Genomic DNA, 23,106 nt, shown 5'->3' with positions numbered 1-23,106 from the left:
GATTCAAGTTAATTTTTACAGTTGCAGACTTAAACCACTAAAAAGGAAACTTCTATGAAGTCCCCAGAAGCATGAAGCTATGGGTTAATCTGTTATTGGGATATTTCAGTTTTTTTTTAAGTGGGGTTGTTTGAGTTACAGTACACTATTGCTCCTGCAAGCCACAATGAGACTGTTTTAACCGATTTAAATATCCCTTTAACATGCTGGTTGTCAATGTGTCATTTTCTGATTTGAGTAACGTTCAAAGTCATAAACTATATTAATAATGATCTAGACATTTAAACATGACGTTACAAACAGAGGCAGTAAGATACACTGCTGTTGTGTAAATTATTACAGATCACACACAGTCTGTGCCCTGTTCTTCTCCCTCTGCTGATGTGATTCGCTGAATGCAGGTACCATTATCAAACAAATAGGGACTGCGGTATCTCTGTATCCAGCTGCTCAAATTACAAAAATGTGCCAAACTTAAAGATTGGTGGAAAACAAAGCCAAGATGGGAGACTAAATAAAGGCAGCTTTTGTTAAATGTGTTTGTGAATCAGAATTAGCCCATAGATAGCATATACAGAGCTAGCGCCTTGTGCTAGCTTAAGCCTAAACTGTATGGGATAACAGATGAGCAGAAGACGTTGCATTTCTACATGAAGAGTTAATTTGCAAAAACAGATAACTCACTTTTAACCCTCCTGTTATGTTTGTTTCTTAGGGACAGCAATAATGTTCCTGGGTCAACAAGACCCGGGATTTAATGATCCAAAAGTGTCAGAACCCAAAAAAATCCCAATAAACATTTTTTCTATCTCATTATTAACTCCATTACTAACCATTTAAATCAATATTTAGTGCAATGGTGTTCTTTAATTCACACAGATCGTGGTTCAATTAAGTTAACTCACTTGTTTTTTTATGAAATCAGTTGCAAAGAAACAATTAGTATTTGACTCTTCTGACCCCTTTTAGCCTCCACTTTGACTGCTGGGTCAAGTTGACCCACAACCAGTATCTATGTAATATACACATGCAGGGGGTTGGAAATGTGTGAAATGAGCCATTTTCATTGTATATGTTGTTTACACTAATTAAGCAGAAGAATTTTCATAATGAAAAATACTTTGAACATTTTTTTTTTTTTTTTAACTTTTAAAAGGGTCCATTTGACCCACAACATAACAGGAGGGTTAAAAGATTTAAAAAATGTTTCAAAAAACATATTTTTTCTATTACTAGCTTAAGGTATTATCAATCAATTGAAGTTGGGTGGCTTTGACGACGTCAAAATGACATTACTAATCAGAGGTAACTTAAAAATGTAACTTTATTAAAAATCTATATTAAAAAGAAATTAGTTTTTTGAAAATGTATAAAAACGGGGATATCTGTTTCCGCAAATGAACTCTTCGCATGCTTACCATGTGTTTTGATAATGTATTGGCATTTTATTCACAAGTAAACCATACCAAAGAGCAGGGGGAGCATATGTCAAAAAGGAATGAAGGAGAGTTTGGACCCAAAAACAGTTTCATGAGGAAGTGTGATGACAGCGCTCAGCAAGCTCCAACTTCATTCTTGAAAATGTATGTTGACCTTTTTTATTTCACATTTGAACTTTCTTCTCAACATTTTGACATTTTATCTCAAAGTGCACAATGAAAAAAAATCTTCCTCCTCTCATTGTATTCCTCTTCCATGGCTCTAACACTCCTCTGTAATCAACTGATTATAAATCCGACTGAAATCAATAGTGAGGCCTCATTCTGACGTACAAACAAACAAAGACGATTAGTGTATGGTTCATTGCCTGTAACCACTGCAATGAGGCAGGTGTCAGAAAAGGCGATTTAAAAGCATGGGAAAGGAAACAGATGCAGTGATTTTTTTCCACTTTCAAATTTGTTTTCAAACTTTATATATTCCTATAACTCAAGGAAGCAAGCTAAAACTGTCCCTAATTGATCAACAAAACCAATCACAGTCAGTATAACTTAACAGTGATGGTTGCTTACACTAGTGTGCTGTGACAGATCGTCAGGTGTGCCGTGGGACATTTTCCAATTTCACTTAATTAGTCCAAAAAAATATATTATTCATATACTGCAAATAATTTGCCATGGAGTGCGTCTGTGCCTGCAGTGTAGTGACTGGCGGAGTAATTCAATACTCTTCCATGTACTGACCTGCCCTACCCACCCACTGGGTGGCAATAAAGCACACTTATGACCTTGTTAATTTAAGAAAATAGAATTAATGATACACGCAAGAGGTCTATGTGACAAGATGTAGGCGTACAACAGCGATGGATAAATATTGGAAAAGGAAAAATGAAAACTCCAAACTGGGACCTGGACAAAATTCTAACCCAGATGAAGAGCGTAATATGGGTGGTGGAAAAGGCAACTTTTATGAGAAAAACTACAATGGTGTCTGCGAGAGCTCTCAAAGCTAGCTACTTAGTAGCTGAACTCGTAGCTAAATCAAAAAAGCAACACACTCTGGCAGAGACATTAATACTACCTGCAAAAGCCATTGTAAATGAGATGTTTCGCCCCGACACAGTTAAAGAAGTAGCCAAAGTCCCTCTCTCAGATAAATAGATTCATATATTGAGAGACTCAATGTGTCATTTTGTAACACTTCTGGTTGGTGGTGTGACTCCAGGTTTTTTAATGTAAGAAATGTGCCTTTGCTCAAAAAGGTTGAAAAACACTGGCTTACAACATACACTGCGCGCACTTCAAGGTTGTCATTCCTGATCCAATGATCACAAACATCAGGCCCATGTTGTAAAAATGAAACACCTAATGACTCTGTTGCTGAGTAGAAAATCTGGGATAAACAGTAGTTTAAATTCATTAAAAGGCACGAGACACCTCAAAAGTCCCATCATCCTGATCTATTCAATAACAATCATCAGTTGATAGTATGTGCACTTGTAGAAGTCTTACCGGAGTCCATATAGCACCGTGCCATCAGGGTGTAGACGGATCATCCTGTTCTTGACAGTGACGCCGTGAACGAAGGACTTCTTGTCGTTTAGGAAGTAAGTGTCAGGGACCCACAGCTGGTCTGCCACCCGGTTATCCAGAGTCAGGTTGTAGGCAATCTCAGAGTAAGACAGACGCTTGTCCCGCCACGCCTGCTGGAAGTACATGGTCAGGGTGTAGTCCTGGAGGACAGAGAGGAAGAAGGTGACATTTAGTGAAGCTGGAGATATCAATCTTTCAGTCAATTATACTGATATAACAGAGCAGAACTTTTAAGTTACTCTTTCAGAAGGGTCTGAATAGAAAAGAAAAAACATTCAGTACATTTGAATTTTCTTTGTCTGATCCGTGAAGGTGATAATTAAATGTGTGATTGTAGAAAGTAGTAGGCTGTTGTTTTAATTAACCTAAAGCTGGATTCAAATTAATGTCTTTCGTTCAGTTGTCTGACACATAAACTACAAATCTTAACTACCAGAAATAAAAACTCACAATAGAGTCAAATGATCTGATATCAGCTCTGTATGGCTATGCCAACAGCATCAAAGGCAGTTTAACCAAAAGGCACATGGCAGGTAGGAAACTGCACAGGGCCTCCCTTATCCATCAAGGATCCTCCTGAAGATATGTTTTGTTTTTGTTCAAAAATATTTAACTTTCTTGTCACGCTAAACACATGGTAATTTATCCTAAAAAAAACCCAACTATTTTTGCATCTCTATTGTGTTTTTCTCACTGCTATTTCCCAAAATCTATGAGCTAATTAACCCTGGCCATACTAAATCAAGTGGCAACCTCCTGTCTCAAACTATGAAGCCCATGCAGAAGTGTTAAAAACTGCAGCTCATCGAGAATCCGCTTGAGACTGGCTGCAGAAACACTGGAAACCACATAGACACCAATTCAAGAAAGACGATCTTTGCAGCATTAATAAACATGTTTACAGCCTGGTTCAAAAAACGGCTTGGCCCTACGAGGCTCATTTCTATATCACACACTGTACGGGGTTTGATTTGACCCCCGGTCGGGAACACATAGCTGTTGGCTTGGAGGCTCAAACTCAGCCTCTTTACATCACACTTTGCCTGGTTGAGTTCCGCATTTCCAATATGGCTGCCGCCACTGATTGACTTCAAAACAGCGCTCAGGAACAGATTGGTGACGTCACGAATACTACATCCATATTTTATACAGTCTATGTACTAAACACACCCACCTCCTATGAATCTGTCATATAAGATTATGAAGTAATTCATGTCACCAGAGAAAACAATGGACTATCGTCATCACAACATGTTTATAAAGAAGAAGTTTGTCAATGAGAGATTCAACACTCTATAACTAAAAAGCCAGAAACTTGCAGACAAGGAGCCACAGGAAAAAAATGCAACTCCTCTGGTTATTCAAAAAGGGGCTGAGCTAGCTTTGTTAGCAGCTTGTTTAGAATAATGTTGCAGAAAACCTGCCAAATTCTATTTTTTTAAATAACTTGAGTCCCATCTTATAGCTTAGTTGGGTCAGTCCTGCAGTTGTGTGGTTTTGCTCACTGAAAAGAGGTGACTGAAAAACATTCTGTTTACCGGCAGTGATTGTGAGTTAAAATGAGGAAGGGTGTCATAATGGTGTTTGCATGTGGCCTCCAAATTACTAAAACAACCATAGACTATAAGAGGATGAATGAGTCGACACAACAATTCCTCATGACTAAGTTAAAACATATAGAGCACCCTATTGTGACAAGTTGCTGTACAAATCCTAAAACCCGCCTCCTCCATCGTAACAGATGGAACATGAAACTGATAAATTAGAGCACACGTCAAATACATTTTCCTCAAAGATTCTTGGTTTCTGTCAAAGCAGATGGTTCTTGTGCTTTATTTTATTTGTTATTTGATGCTAAGAAGAAGGGATGTGCCGTCATGATTGACAGTTTTAATGACAAATGTGGCTCCTGCATCGTTCTTTACCAGATTAGCAGAGTAGGGGAGAAACAGCGTGAGGAAACGTAACTCAAAAGACATTGAACTTTCTATTAACATGAGTGTCTTCTTCAAATCAACACAAGAACCTGTTCTGCTGTGGACTGTACTGACCTGAAGGATCTTTGCTATGTTATCAGTGAGTTCAGTTAGCAGGAGGGGTGTGACATCAATCCCTCTCCACCAGCCAGATCGCTTCTGTGCATGCCTTGTCTCCAACATATGTCACCAGCATAATAACTAAGCACACACTGAGGCAATACTTTGTCTTCCTTTTTCATTACAGTGTGCAGAGATGGAGGTATGTTGTTCATATTTATGTACGGTCATTGCTAAAATACGTTTAAATTCAATTTTGGAGAAATAGTTACAGGTCCAGATTTAGGGGTCCCCTCAAGGCCTGGTTTGCCCCGCATGCCGCCAAATGAATATTTCTACAACCAAGCTTTACTTTCTGAATAAATCCTTCAACTGGTGTGTCACAACAGAGTGTTTTATTTCCACTCATGGGACTCTTGTCCAGCATAAGCATTGTGTCATCTGAATATGACTCCTTAGACGTGTCACAGCACGATGTATGGACTCAGCATAAAGAGAAGGTCAGCCAAAAGGTCTTCAGTGTTATGAAAGGCCACGGCCTGTAACAGAGAACATGGCGGCTTGGGATGTGGGGATAATATTCAACTCTCCAGACTTAATTTTCAAACTGAACCAGAGGGGCACTTTCTCAGCTGGCTGAGTATTGTCTCACGCTAAAAATATCCGCTTCCACTCAAATGGACAAAGACACTCTCTGCAAACAGCCAGTACATTTCCTTCCTGTGTCTTTCTCTGTTTGCTTTTGCTCTGTCTTCTGGGTGATAAACAACCAAACCTCCTAGATTTAAGAGATGTTTTAACCATTACTTCTATACTGTACAGTTTGTTTTCTACACATGCTCAGAGATGTAGCAGTAAACTGTATCTCCTCCTCTTTCTGTCTTTTCCCTGCTTCTCACTCTTAAAAAAGACTTACACCCACACAGGCTCAGTAAAACACAGCACTGCAGTTGGATCTGCTCGGTTGCAGTGTATTGCAGTGCAATCGATGAGTAGGAAAACAAATTAAAAAATACGGCCCGTGAAATGAGGCCCTTGAGCTTTTACTCGAAGCAGCCATCATCGTTACTTTTATCACTGTGTTTCTACGTTTCCTAGCCCTTTGTTTTTTCCATCATGACACTGCAAAGCAATCCCCGCTCTCTCCAAGTCTTATCATTCAGTGCATGCAGTGTGTACGCCACCAAAGCGCTGCGTAAAAAGGGCATCTAAAAATACATGAGCTGCTGCCATGTTGATTTTTTCAGGAGTGAAAAGTCAAGCGAGGACGGCCGCGTCCTTTTCCTGTTTTACAAGAGTTCCCAGTGAACCCTCCTCTCACACTCTCTCCCTCTCTGTCTCATTATCAGCCCGTCGATCGGATGTCTCTATCACCTTTGGGATCGTTAGCTGCCGCCTGCAGGCTCGGCATACTTCACCCACAGAGGCAGCATCCCCTGCAATAAGTCTCCATCTTTACCGCCATCATTTGCTCGGTTGATGAAGGAACATGAGGAGCTGGAATCGTCTGAGGGGAAGTTACTGCATCCCTCTCTCTCTGACTAAATAAGAAAACTGAAGCTAACTATATTAACTACAGCCCCGTGGTAACAATTTGAGCAACGTGATTGTGTTGAAGCAGAAATTATTGAGCAACATGGAGGCACAGACTAACACCAACAATCCCGCTGTGTGTTTCTTTTAGCTCTTGAAGAAATGGGGCCAAATGTCCTTTGACATTTTGGCAAATACAGTTACAAGGAAGCGTGAGTGTGTCTGGTGTGTCACCAATGCGTTTTTGACTTTTGATTTTGGCATTCATTACTCTTAACTTCTGTATTTAACACTAACAGTGTATCAAAATAATGTACAATAATCAGCATTTTAAAACAATACCTTTTCTAATTTGTTGACAAAACTGAGAAATACCAGTCACAATCATCCACATTCTATGATTCATCAAATTCACACACTTCAATTATTTAAAAAATCATACATTTCATTTTTAATGATATAAAACACAAAAGCAGCAAGTGTTGACATCTGTCAAGCTAAAAGCAGAAACCACACTGCCAAAACTCAAAAGTGTATGTGTCAAATTTCTAGTCAAACTATCTCAATACACTTAAAATAAGTCACATTCACCTGACAAGTGCAGTTATGCATTTAACATCTTATTTCAAGATACAAACATGACTGTATAAAACAATTTGTTTCTGAAGCAGATATTTGAAGCCTACCATTGGCAGTGGACATACTGGATATACTACTTACTGGATAAGTCAGAGTTGGGGCAGGTCTTTAGCCTCCTTGCTAACAGCTACAGTGTTCCCACGGCTGTAATTATGGAAAACGTATAACCTTAATATCTTCTAAACCAGGGGTTCCCAAACTTTTCGGCCCGTGACTGCCAAAATATAGGTGCCAAAGACTCGTGACCCCCCGTGACCATTGAAGTGATTCAATGTGGCTTCATTTAGCTGGTCTGCAGATAATGACCCTACCTATATGAGCATGTGTCTGTGTTTCCTGTGCCGTTATGAATTAACCTACTGCTACTGATGCTTTTGATAATTAACTGTTCACTAACCCTAAACTTAGGAGTCATATGTCAAAAAGAAAGGCAGAAAACTCATTACATTTTCTATTTTCAAGGTTTTATTTCAAGTTTAGCTACTATTTTCATCGATATTTTTTACTTTAATGGGTAAAATTTACTATTTTTAGATAACTTTAACTTTTTTTTGTGTTCATTTTTTCAGTATTTCTTTGTTTACCACAAGTTAATAAATTATGTATAAGTAACACAAAGCCAAACAAGAGAACTAAAAATAAATAAATACAAAAAATACAAACATAATAATGATAATAAAGGAATAATCATAAATAAAAATACAAACAAAAAGGAAGATAAACATAAGAAAACAAGGTGAATAAACTAAAATAAATAATAATCATTTTTAAATAACTTTAAAAAAAAACATTCTTGAAGACATCTCACGACCCACACTTTGGGAATCCCTGTTCTAAACTACTAACTTCTAAAAAAAATTCACCCTTGCACATTGTATGCCCTGAGAAATGAGCTATTAAGACCAAAATCCTTTTTTGTACCAGGCTGTAAACGTGCTTTTTTTTTGCCATTAAGGTCAGCTCTGTAAAATGGGTTTATGTAGTTTCTGGTACTTCAAGAGCCAGCCTCAAGCAGACACTAGAGGAACTGAATTTTCAGCACTTCCACATCGTCCGTCATTTCTCATGGCTTGAGGTTGTCGCTTGAATAATACCAGCCAAAATGAAGGCCTGAATTGCATGAGTAAAAATATCTGCCAATGCAGAAAGCAAAATTTTCATGACAAGTTTCTTGAAATAAGTATAGATCTTAATTGGAGAAACTCATTGGCAGAACTTTGCTTACTGCGTTGGCCAGTATTTTCACTCATTACAACCAATTCAGGCTTCTAATATCAACCGATGAGTTTTATTTTTGGACATGTCAGGTCAATGTAACCTATATCTAATGTCAAGAATAGTTAGACCAGAAATTAAACAAATACATTCACTCAGACAAGAGTTTTTGGAGGATGTAGATACATAAGTTTACTTATATGAGTGATCATCAACAAGGTAACTCAAGGTCCATCTCAGTTATTTAGTATTTTTACTCATAGCTCATGTCCAAAACCACTCAAAAACCAAGACAGATCAACTGCATTTCTTTACACCAATATCACAAATCATGAATTTGCTTCAATGGGCTTTACATTCTGTACAATATGACACATATTTGACTCTCAAAAAGAAAAGTAAATAAAATAACGTAAAAAAAAAAAGGTCCAGAAACCCCTTTAATGGGGAAAATCTGAGGAGACCAAATAAAGAGTGCAGAAGAGGGACAGACAGTGTCATGAGTGCTGAATCCAAATTTTCAGTGATGAAAACTACTCACTTATCCCTATACAGTAGACACTCAATACTTCACAGGAGTGTAGGCATTACAATCAAATGTTTAACTTCTATTTGATGTCACCAAATGCTGCTTCTACTGCGTAGCTGTAAAACATGAAGCATTGCATTGTGGGATTATTACCAGACATAAGTGTATGAGCCATGGTCATCACTTTTTTCTCTCCAGTGTGGGACTTCTTAAATGCTACATACTTCAAATTTATGAAATTATGTAGATAGTAAATTCAAACTCATAATTTAGACACTGGAATAAAACAGCAGAGTAAAATGAGTGCACTACAGTAATCTCTTTCACAGCAAACTTTCACAGATCTGACTGATGAAGTAAATCATTTCTCTGTTTATTCAAGCATCCCAGGGAGACACAACAGCGTGACAGTAAATCAGCAAAAACAGGACCAGCACCCTTAAACTGAAGCAGCTCCATGACATTAAAAAAGCTGAACTGAGACTCTTTCCTCTGGTGTTACCAAAGCTTGGATCAAAAGGTTCCTGCTCTCATGTCTTTGTGTGTGCACTGTTCCTGGTTGTGTACGTTTGGGAGTATAGCGGTGCACAGAGAACACCTGGACCTGCACACTGCCTCCTGGCTGTGCTGTGAAATGGCAGCGTAATTACAGCCTCACAGATGGTGCTGCTTACCAGCGCTCGGACATCACTTGAGCTCAGAGAGGGACACAAAATACCGCTGCCTGCCCCCTCTGTATCTTACAGTACAGTCAGAGTCAAATTCTCAACATGAATGATTGTTCTGCCAGCAAGAACATTTTGTTTTTATGATGACGACAAGCGTTTCACTGTTCTGCTGTTGTGCAGACTCAAATCAGTGATATCAAGAAAGTAATCTCTATAATCTATATATTCATTTTAATCATTTATTTAACTACAAATTAAGAAATTTAGTCCATGTCACAATATAGATTTAAATTCTGTAACATAATTTTTTTTCTCTCCAAATAATGAGTAAAAATCACAGTGCACACATCCAATTAAAGCATCTTCTAACGTTTAGTCACATCAAAAAGGCAGAATCCAGTAAATTTAGGATTATATTCTTAACGTATATTCAACATTTGTCTCCTGGTCTAAAAATAAATGCTTGGTAAATAAAAAAACATGTATTTTCCTTTGTCTTGAATGCCTCTTCCTCTACACACACACACACACACACACACACACACACACACACACACACACACACACACACACACACACACACACACACACACACACACAAAAGATGGAGAATGAGAAGAAGGTGAGGAGGATTTTTCAGCAAGAAGCCTCCAAAAAAAAAAGAAAAAATCAGCAGATAACTGAGACACAGAGCATCCCGTGCTGGAGTGTCAGTCTCCAAAGTGACCTTCAGTCTCCTTGTCACAAGAAGCACTCCTCAGAAACTCCATTAACATCACACACACCCACCCACACACACACACACACAGGCGGCCCAGTGAGTGTCAGTGAGGGAGACATCTTGTGGAGAGCACCAACATTAAAAAAAGGAAAAAAAGAAAGCCTGATGACAGCACTGAATACATAAGCACGATGAAGATCCAAACAAGGCCGGGCTAACTTAAAAAAACATCCGAGCTGGTTTCACAGAGACAGAGTCTCACCGCAGATATGTTTAACAAACCTCCATTAACAATCTGACACAGAGACAAGCAGCACGTTTGTGTTAACTTAAAAATATCTGACGGGCTGCAGCTGTAACACGACCTCCATTACAACTACATCAGCTGTCACCAGTGACGTTGAGGGAGCTTCCAGAAGACAACTATGTCCTGCTTTCTTTGTAAATGGAGACGTAAAAAAAAAACACTGATGTTGGGCACTTATTTTTTTCTATAGTATGTTAGTATCTTGCCAGGCTGATTAGTGTGTATAATGTTTGTTAATAAGGAGGTGTGAGCATGAATACTCTCTTATTTGTTGGTACATCATAATTTCCATCATCATAAGGATGGCTTGTCTTCTCATTTACACTTTGCTCTCTTTGGTTCAGGGTTCTGTAGACATCTTAAACAGCCAAAGCAAATAACCAACAAAAAAATTCTCAGCATTGATTCATCAGCTTTATTTGTCTTGACGTTTTCTTCTTTAAATTCTAATTTAGTTGTTTCCAAGGTGGAGGTTTGCACCTCCTGGGAGTTATAAGACACTGATGGGTGGTCATGAGATGCCTTCCAAAAAAATAACAATTGAAGAGTTCATTTGCAAAAACAGATAACTCACTTTTAAAAATAAAAAAAAAAGTTTCAAAAAACATTTGTTTTCTGTTACTAGCTTTAGATATTATCAATCAACTGAAGTTGGGTGGCTTTGACAAAGTCAAAATGACATTAGTAATCAGGGGTATCTTAAAAATTGAACTTTATCAAAAATCTATATTAAAAATATATACATTTTTTTAATTTATCAAAACAGAGATATCTGTTTTTGCAAATGAACCCTTCAATTTCAAATCATTTAAAATGACATACTTGATCTATTATTTTACACATACAATAATAGCAGCTACATTTTAAATATACATGCAAAATAAAAAAGGTGTCATCGGTTTTACACTTTTCCTCGTTGCCACATGACCCCCGATGTGATTACAACAGATTTATGACAGCATCAGTTGCAGCAGGTTAATTCACAGCAGCACAGGACACACAGCAACATGTGCTCTAGAAGATCAACTAAATTAAATATCTTAAGGCTTTAAGCCAGTATGAAACTTACACACACACACTCACCTAAGCGTCTTAACAAAAATTCCATTACCTATCACTGCTACAGTCTAAACACAAGGAATTTATGTGGAATACTTGTATCCTACTTCTAACCTTTTTTTTTATTCTATCGAATAACATTGTGGTTGTTTGGTTGTTCTTGGGTGTTGGTGTTTTTAAGCGGCCTATTAGTGATTCCCTGTGGCTGTGAGAAATGTGTATCCACCTCCTCTGACACAGTTATTTTGGGGGTCACAGGCTGAAAAATGTGGGAGCCCCTGGTCTAACTGACCTCAGAAAGAAGCAACGTTTGGGCAACATACATTAGCATGGTATGAGATATTTGCGAGTGTACTGTGATAACAACATCAAGTGTGTGAATAAACTATAAAACAACTAGCAAGTCGCCTATAAGCCATAACTCACAGTCTCTATCTCTATCTGTAGTTTATCTAACCACTAAATAGGCATTAAATTATCTGAGGGGAGCTGGTAGCTACACTGTAAACCCGAACAACACTTCTAACTCATAGCTATTAAAGCTGGGGTTGGTAAAAAATAAATAATGTGTTCTTAAAAAAGAGTGAAAAAAAGCTGCTATCTACAGCCGGAGTAAACCTTGGAAAACACCAACCAATCCCTGTCATCAGGAGCCAAATGATGAAACCAATCAAATCCCGTCCTGCCGTTCTGCCCGCCTCCTGCACGTACATTTCATGTTTGTTTGTGTTTTTAACTTTCACTATGATAATGTTTTGGTGTTTTCTTACCGCTGAGTGAGACATGAGTTGACGTAGTGCAAAACACAAACGATGTGCTGAGGACTGGTTTTGAATCAGTCACAATCATATGGTCCTGAATCAGCGGTGCTCGTGCATGTGAGCGGGGGCGTCGTTTTGGAAGAGCTCCGAGGGGAGGGGAGGTTAGACGGAGTCCTGAGGAAATGCTACATTCAAATTCATGCTAGTTTTCTGTGACTACCAACCCTATCTTTAAGGGTACAGCACTCAAAACCAGCTATTTAGTTATACCAATCAATTATTGAGTTATCTGAATGATTAATGTTGTTTTAATTATATATGGATACATTTTATTGAGTTAAAATCCATGTCCAAATAACATCTTATGAATGCACAGAGGGACGCTGCGTATGATGTCATCAACGTCACCACGTAAGTCTTCACACACTTGAAAACTACAATAGCTGTTCTTTGCGAAGCGGCAAAACTAAACTGGAAACACAAGGATTCAGAACTACAAAATAAAACAGTAAACACAAGACTAGACTATGAAAACACAACAAGAGACATGGATCACTAAACACTCAAGAGAGACAAAGGATAACGAATACAGAATTAACACAGGGAGGAACCAATATACCACTAATATGCATTCTTATCTGAGCTGGTAACATGCTTTAGATGGACTTTTAATGAATCCATAAACACGTTGGGTTATGCTATAGTTTTAAGAACATGACAAAAGCAACATTTAACTGCATTTTTCTGTTCATCACAACAGAAATTAAATCAAACACCATCCTGTAACTGTTTTAGATTTGATCTGCTGCCATTTAGGATGGGGAAGCGTGTTATCATTCGGGGGGATATTAACATTGCTCGACAGCAGCCACAGTGATGAGGCAGCCTGCAGTGTCTGCAAACATTATTTGTTTTTTGTTTTCAAACGGCCTTGTGAGTGCAGGCATGGCCGATGCTGACTATTTCGAAATGCCAATAATCAGCCTGATAAATCGCTCCATCAAATGCAATAAATTCTGATTTTTATTCATTGTATTCCTTGCTGAGGGCTACAAACATCAAGACTCTGATAAAGCAGTATTTAAAAAAGCATGTTAAAACATCTGCATGTCCAGAAACTTTACTCACATTTAAGGAGGAGAGTCACCACCGTTAGTGTTAAAGCAGATGCATTGGTCAGAGATAGTGATGACACCTGATGTGACAAAGGACAATTTTGCTGGTAGCTGATTCAGATGTTTTCAAATTCAATTATTGTTGTTTGCATTTTTTGTTATTATTATTAATTTCCCCATCCTGCCCTGTGACCCAATTAAAGTTTCATCATAAAAACATTAGTGGACATCAGTAAAGTTTATTTGACTTTATTATGGGATAGCCCCTTGAGAAGCAGCATCTAATTTTCAGGGGGTCCCAAGTCATTACACTATCTTTGTGTTACCACAAATTCACAAGAACAACCTTTTATCTAACTTCCTGGTTTTGATATTATGTTTGGAGCTTTTTTGTCTTTACTTGAAAGGACAACTGAAGAGAGGCAGGAAATGTGGGGAAAGAGTGTAACATGAAAAACAGCAACAGGATCGAGGGTCAAACCAGTGATCTGTTTATGGGGCACCTGCTACACCAACTCAACAGATCCAGCACTCCAGTTTAATCTTTTTCACATGAAAAATATTCTGTTTTGGAAAAACAACAGCTTTAAAAGCCTCTTTATCCCGTTGAACAATCATAAACTCAGTAAGAAGTGATTTTCAGTGCTCACAGCCCAGAAAAAACTCTTTTAGTTGACAAGTAAATCAAGAGCACACATTTTTAGAACAGCAGTAAAATAAAGAAAGTATAAAATCGAAATGATGAATAGTTACAAACATACAAATACATTTTGTGTTTCCAAAAGCAGAACCTTCAAAGCAGGCTAAAACATGGGACTACTGATTCTACACAAGGGATACATATCAACTACTGCAATTGGTAAACGCCAAATTATCTGGTGATAAGCTGATGTCTGTCCTTAGGGGGAGTATTGGCTGATACAGATACTCAAGGGACGTATCAGAGAAAAGACAAGTATTCATTTGGAGACTTCTACTTTGCATTAATCAATATTTCCACACCTAGAGTACTGTGATCTCAGATAGAAGCAAAGAGCAAGTAAAGCTAGTTTCATCAAACCAAAGCAAAAAAGATCATGAACAATGAGCTGTGAGTGTGTGAGTTACTGAGTGTGCCTCTCTCTCCTCTCCTCGTCTACAGGAGCAGACAGTCGTCCACCATATTGCCAACGCTTTCATCTGCTGTGTCCCCGCTGCAGAGCCGCCCAGCAGAAACAAAGAATGGTCTGCCCTTAATAAAAATGTCTGCTGAGCAACAAGATAACAACAAGCTCATCTGTAGACATCTTAGCATTGTGACCGTTTGCATTTACAAGACAAAACAGCAGAGCGTCAACTGGTCAAGCTCAGCTTGTTCACTGCTCTGCTCTCTGTGTCCGGTTAAGTACCAGCTCCAAATCAAATATTAGGGGTCAAGGGGGAGTTAGTGCAATCTGCATGAGTTGCTGGCCTTGCTCGTCCTGAGGGAAGTGACAACATGGACGCCTTTATGACTCTCTTTGCAATGGGTCATTTTTCAGCTACTTAGCTCCAGCGGAGAAAGTGCCTGACAGAATCATTTAGGGAGTCATCAGCACATTAAAGGCTTTTAATGGAGCCTGATAACTTACTGCCTGTTTTACAACACCAAGCTCCTTTCTGTCTACACTCGTCATTAGTAAAGAATATCCCAAAGTTTACACAGGGCGTTACTCCGCAACATTTAGTGTTAGTAATTAAAGCAAATGACTAATCCAAGTAAAGGTAGAAATACTTAATAATATAAGTACATACTGTATATACAAAGATTAAATCGATCAGGTTTCATTCAAAGAAAAGCTCTTTAAAAAGCCAGTTTGTTACGTTCAATAAAATTACACAATGTATTATACATATGTTATACATTGCAGCTGCAACCAGGTTATACTGTGAATATAATGTCATTGTTATTTTGAAAGCTCACGGTCTCCTCTGATCATATTTATCTTTAAATGAACCAAGCCACCATGGACTAAACATTCAACAGAGGGCCCAGCATGCATGCAAGAGAGCTGCAGGATTAAGTGTTGTTCTCATGCTGTAATTATGTTGCAGACCATATTAATCTGTTAGTCTGTGTGTCCACTCAGCATTACTAATAACATTGTTCTGGACAACCTGCATTCTTGTCTTAAGCTTTTTGGAAAGCTCAGCAGAGCAAACAGAGCAGAATCAAAGCAGCAGAGGGTAAAACAAGGAGAAGGAATCTGTCTTTTATTTAACTAAGGAAATATATATATATATATATATATGTCTCTGTGTAGAGAATTCATACTTTAGATTAACATGTATAACAAAATTATTATTTCCAATAATAGCTATTGCTTGAGTACATTTTCATGTAAAAACGTGATTATGCGGGATGCATCTTCTAAATCTGAGAAATGTAAAGTATTTTCTTTTTTCTGTGTTTTAAACTGAATTCTTTTTGATTTAAGTCAGTGAGTTGAGAAAAATGAGAGATGTGGAGGTATCTCTAATTAACTGTGACAGTCTTTTCTTGAAACAGTTTACAAATTCCAAGATCAATCTGCAATTTGAAAAAATTATCATACTACAGGTGTGAAATAAACGTTAACTGTGTTTATCATGAATATGTTTGGATCCCCTTAGCATCAGTCAAAGCTAAAACTTCCACAAAATTCAAATCCAACAAAAATCTGACTTCTCTTCAAAGACTGAACAACCTCCACCTGAGTTATAAATGATGAAGAAGCCCAGAGAAAAAAGGAGGCCTTATTTGCTTTTCCTTGACTTCCCTAGATCCGCCAAAAAAAAAAAGAAAAAGAAAAAGAAAAAGGCTGCGTTGTCATGGCAACACTGAGTAAAAATAACACAAGCTTATTTTCCACAAGCTGAAAATAAAATGGAACAGGATCCGTTTGGACAAACAAGATCAAAATGGTTGCTAATTCACAGACACAAGACGCTCTGCGTCTCTGACACGGACACGCAAGGACGTCGAGGGGGCCTGCACCGGGTTCCCTCTGGTCATCCACCGACCCACCGACCCCCCTCTCCTCGCCTCCCCTCCCTCCCCCCTTCTGTCATCTGACAGCCAGATCCCCTTACTCATGTAAAGAAAACCAGCGCCTGTCAGGATAATGATCGTAATAAAGGGAACACTCACGCCCCACTAATTCCTCCATCCCAGAAGCCACCACAGCTGGTTTGTTTAAATCTTTTAATTCACAGCCAGCTAATTAACATTCAGAGAGCAGTATTATAGTACAGGCAGTGCCTCTTAACAACCACCAACCTCAGGTATTTTACATGTAATTAACAAGCAGAGACGAAGAGAGAAAATACTCATTTACCTCCCTCCTTATTGCAGCCTTGGAGTGCATATTGCAGCTCAACATATGGATGTATGCAGGGGATGTTATTATGCAGCACTGATGCATCGCTGGGACAACACTTACTCACACATGACTTGGATTTAATAAGCTGCACTGGCTGTGTGTGCACAACACTTTTTAATGCACTGTAACCAGAGTTTGGTTCCTGAATCTGTGATTTCAGCAAAAACAAACAGTAATATGCAAATGTATGTCCAGCTGCTAGGAGAGTGAGATGAGTGATGAAGGGAGATGAGAGCGCTGAACAGACAGAGATAAACTGGGGGATGGGGGGGTCTCAGCCCTGATATCATATCTGTGCTATATTTTGCACTAACCCCTCCTCCATGAGTCAGCAGAGCCCACCCAGCCAGGATGTGTGGTCACACCTTGGACTCGGAGGACACTTCCCCCTCAATAGCACAATTGTAATGTCATGAAGGGAAGGCGTCGTCCATGCTGCTGCTGACTGACCTGCTCGTTTTTATCGCCCGACAACACGGCTGACCTTTGAGCCTTAACGGGCCATCGCTGTGGATCACACGACAATGCATATTTACAAAAAAAAAAAAGAAGACTCCATCATGGCACGTACACATGCCTCAAAAGTGCACATCACATAATGAGAAATGAAAACTAGAAATCTCAGGATGTACCCAGACGCCATCTCAAAAACCATCATGCCCTTCATGTCAGAGCAGAAGAAAAATGCCACAATGGCTTTAATCAGCCCGGACCAAAATGCAGAGTTCATTCTCCACCAGAGGCAGTCCTGCTTTTAATTATAGGAGCGAGCAGCTGTCTGTAACCAAAACCTGCTCACTGCCATGACATCAGGCCGCTCACAAACACTGACTTTAAATCCAGTCACATTCTATCCCTTCTGACAGGAAATTACTCAATTTACCTTCAGGGTCAAACACTACAGGTGCAAAATGCTGCCTACACTGGAGTGATTGTACACAAAATAGTAATTTTTCTGGGGAATCAACTCAGACGCACCAGAATCAAGCTAAAATTATTGTCTTTTCTACCCCAGCCTGTAGGGTCAAAACATCTGAACCATTGTGCTGCTTTAACCATTGTATGTAATAAAACTTTTTCTAAGAGTGTTTTCATTTCTACACACTTTTTTTATCTTCAGGTTGCACCTCAAGGTTCCCCAGATTGAATCTACATGAAACAGACTCTGCACTCATTCTCTTCATTTTCCTCTTTAAGTTTAAACATTTTAGTCATGCGCTTGAGCACAGAAAGGAAACAGTCAAACATTTTTAAAATGAGTTTTCTTTCTGGGTTTCCCTGAAATTTGACCCTTTTTTTACATTGTTTTTGGCAACACACAAGACATCAGGGGCCTCATTTACAAAGACTTGTATGGATTTCCTGCTGAAACATGGCGTACGCTCAAATCCAGAAAACGTTGTACGCACAAAAATTTCCAGATGTATGAATTTGTGCGCAAGGACCAACAGCTGTAGAAAAGTGCATACACCAGCCATGAAGTTGGCGTGAGGCACTGCATATTTCCACAGTCATTTCACTCTTCATACATCTGAACTTTGCCGCAAAAAAGAGCGTACGTCACATTTTTGTGCGTACCCACCCTTTGTACATGAGGCCCCAGGACTTTATGGAACATGAAGGACATTTTTCCTCTTTTCAAGATTTGTAACAGCAGAGGTGATGAAGAAAATAATTGAAAGATATGTTGCATCTTGAAACTTAAAAGTCCTAACACACTGAATATGCCAAAGACTGTGTGAAACAGACCAACTTTCAACTGAACCTTTCCCAGCTGACATCGGGCGGAAAGCAGGGTACAACCAAGCGGCAACCTCAGATCTCAAACTATGAAGCCCATGCAGAAGTGGTATAAACTGCAATACATCAAGAATCCGCTTGAGGCTGGCTGCAGAAACACCGGAAACCACATAGACACCAATTTAAAAAAGATGATCTTTGCAGCATTAATAAACATGTTTACAGCCTGGTTCAAAAAACGGCTTGGCCCTATGAAGCTAATTGCTCTAATGGCACACACTGTGCGGGGGGTGAATTTTTTTCTAACGCGACGGTTCAGAAGATATTAAGATTACGAGTTTTTGCCCAAATAAGGACATGACTGACTTGACTCCCAAAAGGGAACACATAGCTGTTGGCTAGGAGGCTCTAACTCCGCCCCTTCATGTCACACTCTGCCTGGTTGAGTTCCGCATTTCCAATATGGCTGCCACCGTGGATTGGCTTCAAAACAGCGCTCAGGAACAGATGGGTTACGTCACAGATACTACGTCCATATTTTATACAGTCTATGGGTACAACCTATCCCAGGACCTCTTAGCCTTAGCATAATCAAAATAAGTGAGTTATGAAATATCGTCACTCCAGAATAAATGACAACAAAAATGAGGTAAAGAAACCAGAAGTGTTTTTGGAACCAGGCTGTAAACAGGATGGTGTAAAAATAGAAGTTTTAATGTGAGCTTTAACAGGGTTTCCTTGGCTTTGGGAGCCAGCCTAACATGGACACAAATTTGGCATCATGTTATTTTTAAGTTACACAACTTGATTTCTTCCTCAAATTTTGACTGTACTTCACAGTTGGTGAACTGTCCACATAGAGAGAAGAGTCTGATTTTAACCACCCAATCCTCCACTGAAGCCCTCACTACCAGGCCAGCTGACACAGACTCATGACACACCAACTAAAATGAACTAATCTACTCAATTGAAAAGATGTCCCTTTTCAGATGTCTGACATTTTTCTAAGATTTCAAAATCTGAAGCAGAAATTTGAGGAATATTTAAAAAAAAAAGATGCAAAGAAGATAGGTGGCCATCTTGGGTGTATCTTTCCCTCAGTCAGTAGCTTGAAAACAGGCAGATCAAGAATCAGAATAGTAAAGGCTCAGGCTATACATACAATGATTTTTTCCCCAACTTGAAGCCACTTAAGCAGAAGAAGAAATGGAAAATGTATTTGAGGGGCCAAACGGATCATGGCTGAAGCTCTCTTGTGGGAACAAAAGGTCTACAGAAGTTCTAGGCCTCCACTGTTGATGAGAGATGTGGAAACTGATCAGAGTAACCTTCACCTCTCTCCCACCCTCATCTTCACTGCCTCCACCAGCTCCATCCTCTCTCCTCTCCTCTTGTTGTTTTTCCTTCTTGACACTTTAATCTTAAAAGAGGCTGCCCTGATGAGGGAGATCAAAGCGGCCCCTCATCCACAGGTCACCAGCTCCATCCTTGTGATCACGCTGCACGGTGATATTATTGATTTCTCTCAGATCAATCTCGTCCTCTATTGTAGCTCAGGCTGCTGGACGGGAAGAAAGCAGGAGGAGGAGGAGAATCCGACTTTGTTATATAAGTCTCTGGAAAGATTTTTCAAAAGGTAACAACACAAGAAAGAGGTCTTGGGATGTTTTGGTTTTGTTTTGTTGTTTTTTTTACATTTTTTTCTAAATTTGCCTGTGTAGATATGGCAGGGAGAGCTTTCCTGAGAAATAAACGAGATGAACGCTTGCTCATAGCCACGGGGAGATGCATGACGTCAGCCGCCATTCACTGTTTGTGCACAGTTTTGTGTTGGGTTACACACACACGCACACACACATGGATGTACGAAGCAGTGTTTTTTTTCCAGATGAATGCCTGCATAGATGCCTAGTTCTTAAGTAAGATAACCCTTTGGAGCAAGGCAGAGGTGGATTACATGGCTGCTGAGCCCAGAGTCACAGCCAGGGATCTAGTTGAAGTGGTGGGAGGGAAGGATGGAGGAGGGAGAAAGAGAGAGAGAAAGAGAGATAGAGAAGGAGAGGAAAAAGAGAGACGGAGAGGGGTTTCTATTTCAAATCTCCCCGGACCCCCAAGGCACTTCCGTTCTGGCTGCATCCTCCACCAAAATAAATCATTCCCATCAAAGGAAACGCTCGGACCATTCAGCACCGCTCCTATCCAAAGCAAAAACTCACACCCGCATCTGTGTTGATGTGCTGAAAACTCTTGAGTGAAGCTTAAAATGACCTACACACGTTTGACAGGCTGCCAAATCCAAACCTGACATCCACTTAAAAATGGCTCAATTAATAATAGAAAACACATCTCCTTCCATTTCTACTGGCAAACTTGTTTTTACGTCTCTTATATAACAGACTATTATGTTGCTCAACGGAGAGGCTGTGTTGTAAACGATATTTTCTCACACTCTGGATTCTCTGCAATGGCAGTGCTTAATATTTATTTGAATGCTCCCACAAACACATGAGGAGAACCAGCTATTGCACACACAAACAACAGATTCAATGCAGAGGAGCTCGACTTTCTGTCTGTAGATCTGTCTGCCTCTCTGTCACACGGATCAATAGGTGGTTCTCTTGCAAGGGCTGCTGAACTTTTCCCCTGTCCTCCCCAAGTCACACAAACCTTCATATCCACACACCCAGCTCAAGCCTTTTGGTTTTTTTTTTACATTTTCTTGGTTACAACGCTGTGAAACCCGACATTTATTACCAACAAACTGCTTACGTCATCTGACAAGTAGGGGGAAGATCATCACGCTTGTGATGGTGGGATTGGATACCAAATTAAAGGCCTCGAAAAAAAAATCAACAGAGAACAGAGCAAAAAAACAAAACAAACAATTAATGCCAGTTTGAAGAAGAATATGAAGAAGAGGAGGGTGGACTTATTCATTTTGCAGGAAACTGCATTGAGAGGAGAGAGGAGGAAGAAGAAGAGGAAGAAGAGGAGGAGGGGGGTGCGTGTCAACAAAATTACACCACCGAGGCTTGACAACGTGAAGCAGTCAGGAGAAGCACACACACACACACACACACACACACTCACACATGCATGCAGCCCTCCGCGCGCGCAGCCGGGACTGTGCGTCCGAGTGCGCCAGTGAGTGTGTGTTTTGAATTCAAATGCAGCAGCAACACACCAACCAACCAGAGCTGCAAATGCGGAGACTGAGAGGAGGATGGCGATGATGTGTTTGGGGACGGAAGCCTTCCAATTTTTTTTTCAAATTATTTTTTCACCACACCAAAAAAAATGTATTCACCTCGTGTATTCGCCTCAACCTGGCTCACATTATCCAAACCCTCTCTCCCTCAAACACACATGATTACACACACTGACCCGTGATAAGTAGCCCACTTCAGAGGCATTCCAGCCGTGCCAGGCACAATTGGCAACATATAGCGGGGTAATAATGATGAAGATGCACCTACCATGTTGACTTCAGACACCATGTCTATGCTGGCTATGTCTATATTCATCCCCACTGCCACTGGAGCACCTGCAAACGAAACGAGGCGTTAATACAACATACATGTATCATTCTACCAACATGTAAATTTAACAAATTCGTGACGCGCGGGCTCAGGTCGCTCTCCTCCACCTACAGGAGACTTGAGCATCATCAGCCTGAGAAAGAAAAAAGAACCTACATGTTTAACTCGCACATGGTTTTAAATGCTGCTAATTTAATCATTTTAGTGGGACAATCAAACATTGATGAGCAGGATCGATCACGTTAAAAGCCTTGTCTCATCTCCTCATCAGCTGAAGTATGCTCATCATTTCTCAGAGCCTAATTGGAAGGGCCTATTTGGCTGTGAAGGGATGATTATGTAAATTAAAGCAGATTTTGCGATTCATTAAACATGTATTGCACGTCAGGAGGGCGTGAAAACATCACATTCCCGTTTTCTTTTTTCCATTTTTCTTCGTTACCTCCGAAATCTGGCCTCAACCGAATGTCGTATCCTTTCATCAGTCTGTCCACTGTTTCTTTTACCAGAGGCATATTACTCGGATCTTTGAGATCTTTGGAGCTGGGGAGAAAAAGAAGGTGGTGTAACGCATAAGAGCTAGTTAATATCACACGCCAGGCACGCTTTCACACAGGCTACATGACATGCAAGGACAAAGACAATGAAATCGGGTTTTACCTTTGAGTCCAGACAAAAGTCACTAATAAAGAAAAAGTCAAAATCCCAAAGTGGTTTTTCCTGATCCTCCCCATCGCAACAGTTTTTGAGGTGGTTTGGCGATGCGAGTGAGGAGAGCGCACATCCAACTTACTCCAGACGGTGCAGAGGAGCCAATGAGAGGCGCATGCGT

The 23,106-nt window shown here is 39.7% G+C and overlaps 1 protein-coding gene across 2 annotated transcripts in view; it reads right to left on the bottom strand.

Annotated features, from left to right (window-relative positions):
* Positions 1–23,085, bottom strand: part of gabrb2a (gamma-aminobutyric acid type A receptor subunit beta2a) — a 50,246-nt gene extending 27,161 nt beyond the window's left edge. For both annotated transcript variants that reach the window (XM_034690405.1, XM_034690406.1), the window contains exons 1-4: positions 22,935–23,085; positions 22,717–22,817; positions 22,212–22,279; positions 2,952–3,172 (exon numbers count right to left, since the gene is read on the bottom strand). In XM_034690405.1, the coding sequence (XP_034546296.1) occupies positions 2,952–3,172; positions 22,212–22,279; positions 22,717–22,817; positions 22,935–23,008 (464 nt within the window). In that variant the 5' untranslated portion in view covers positions 23,009–23,085. The remainder of the gene's footprint in view (positions 1–2,951; positions 3,173–22,211; positions 22,280–22,716; positions 22,818–22,934) is intronic.
* Between the last annotated feature and the right edge of the window lie 21 nt (positions 23,086–23,106).

The sequence above is a fragment of the Notolabrus celidotus genome, chromosome 8, assembly GCF_009762535.1.
Source record: "Notolabrus celidotus isolate fNotCel1 chromosome 8, fNotCel1.pri, whole genome shotgun sequence".
Lineage (NCBI taxonomy): Eukaryota > Metazoa > Chordata > Actinopteri > Labriformes > Labridae > Notolabrus > Notolabrus celidotus.
The sequence above is the reverse complement of the archived record's forward strand: the minus strand, read 5'-3'. Positions and strand labels throughout refer to the sequence as shown.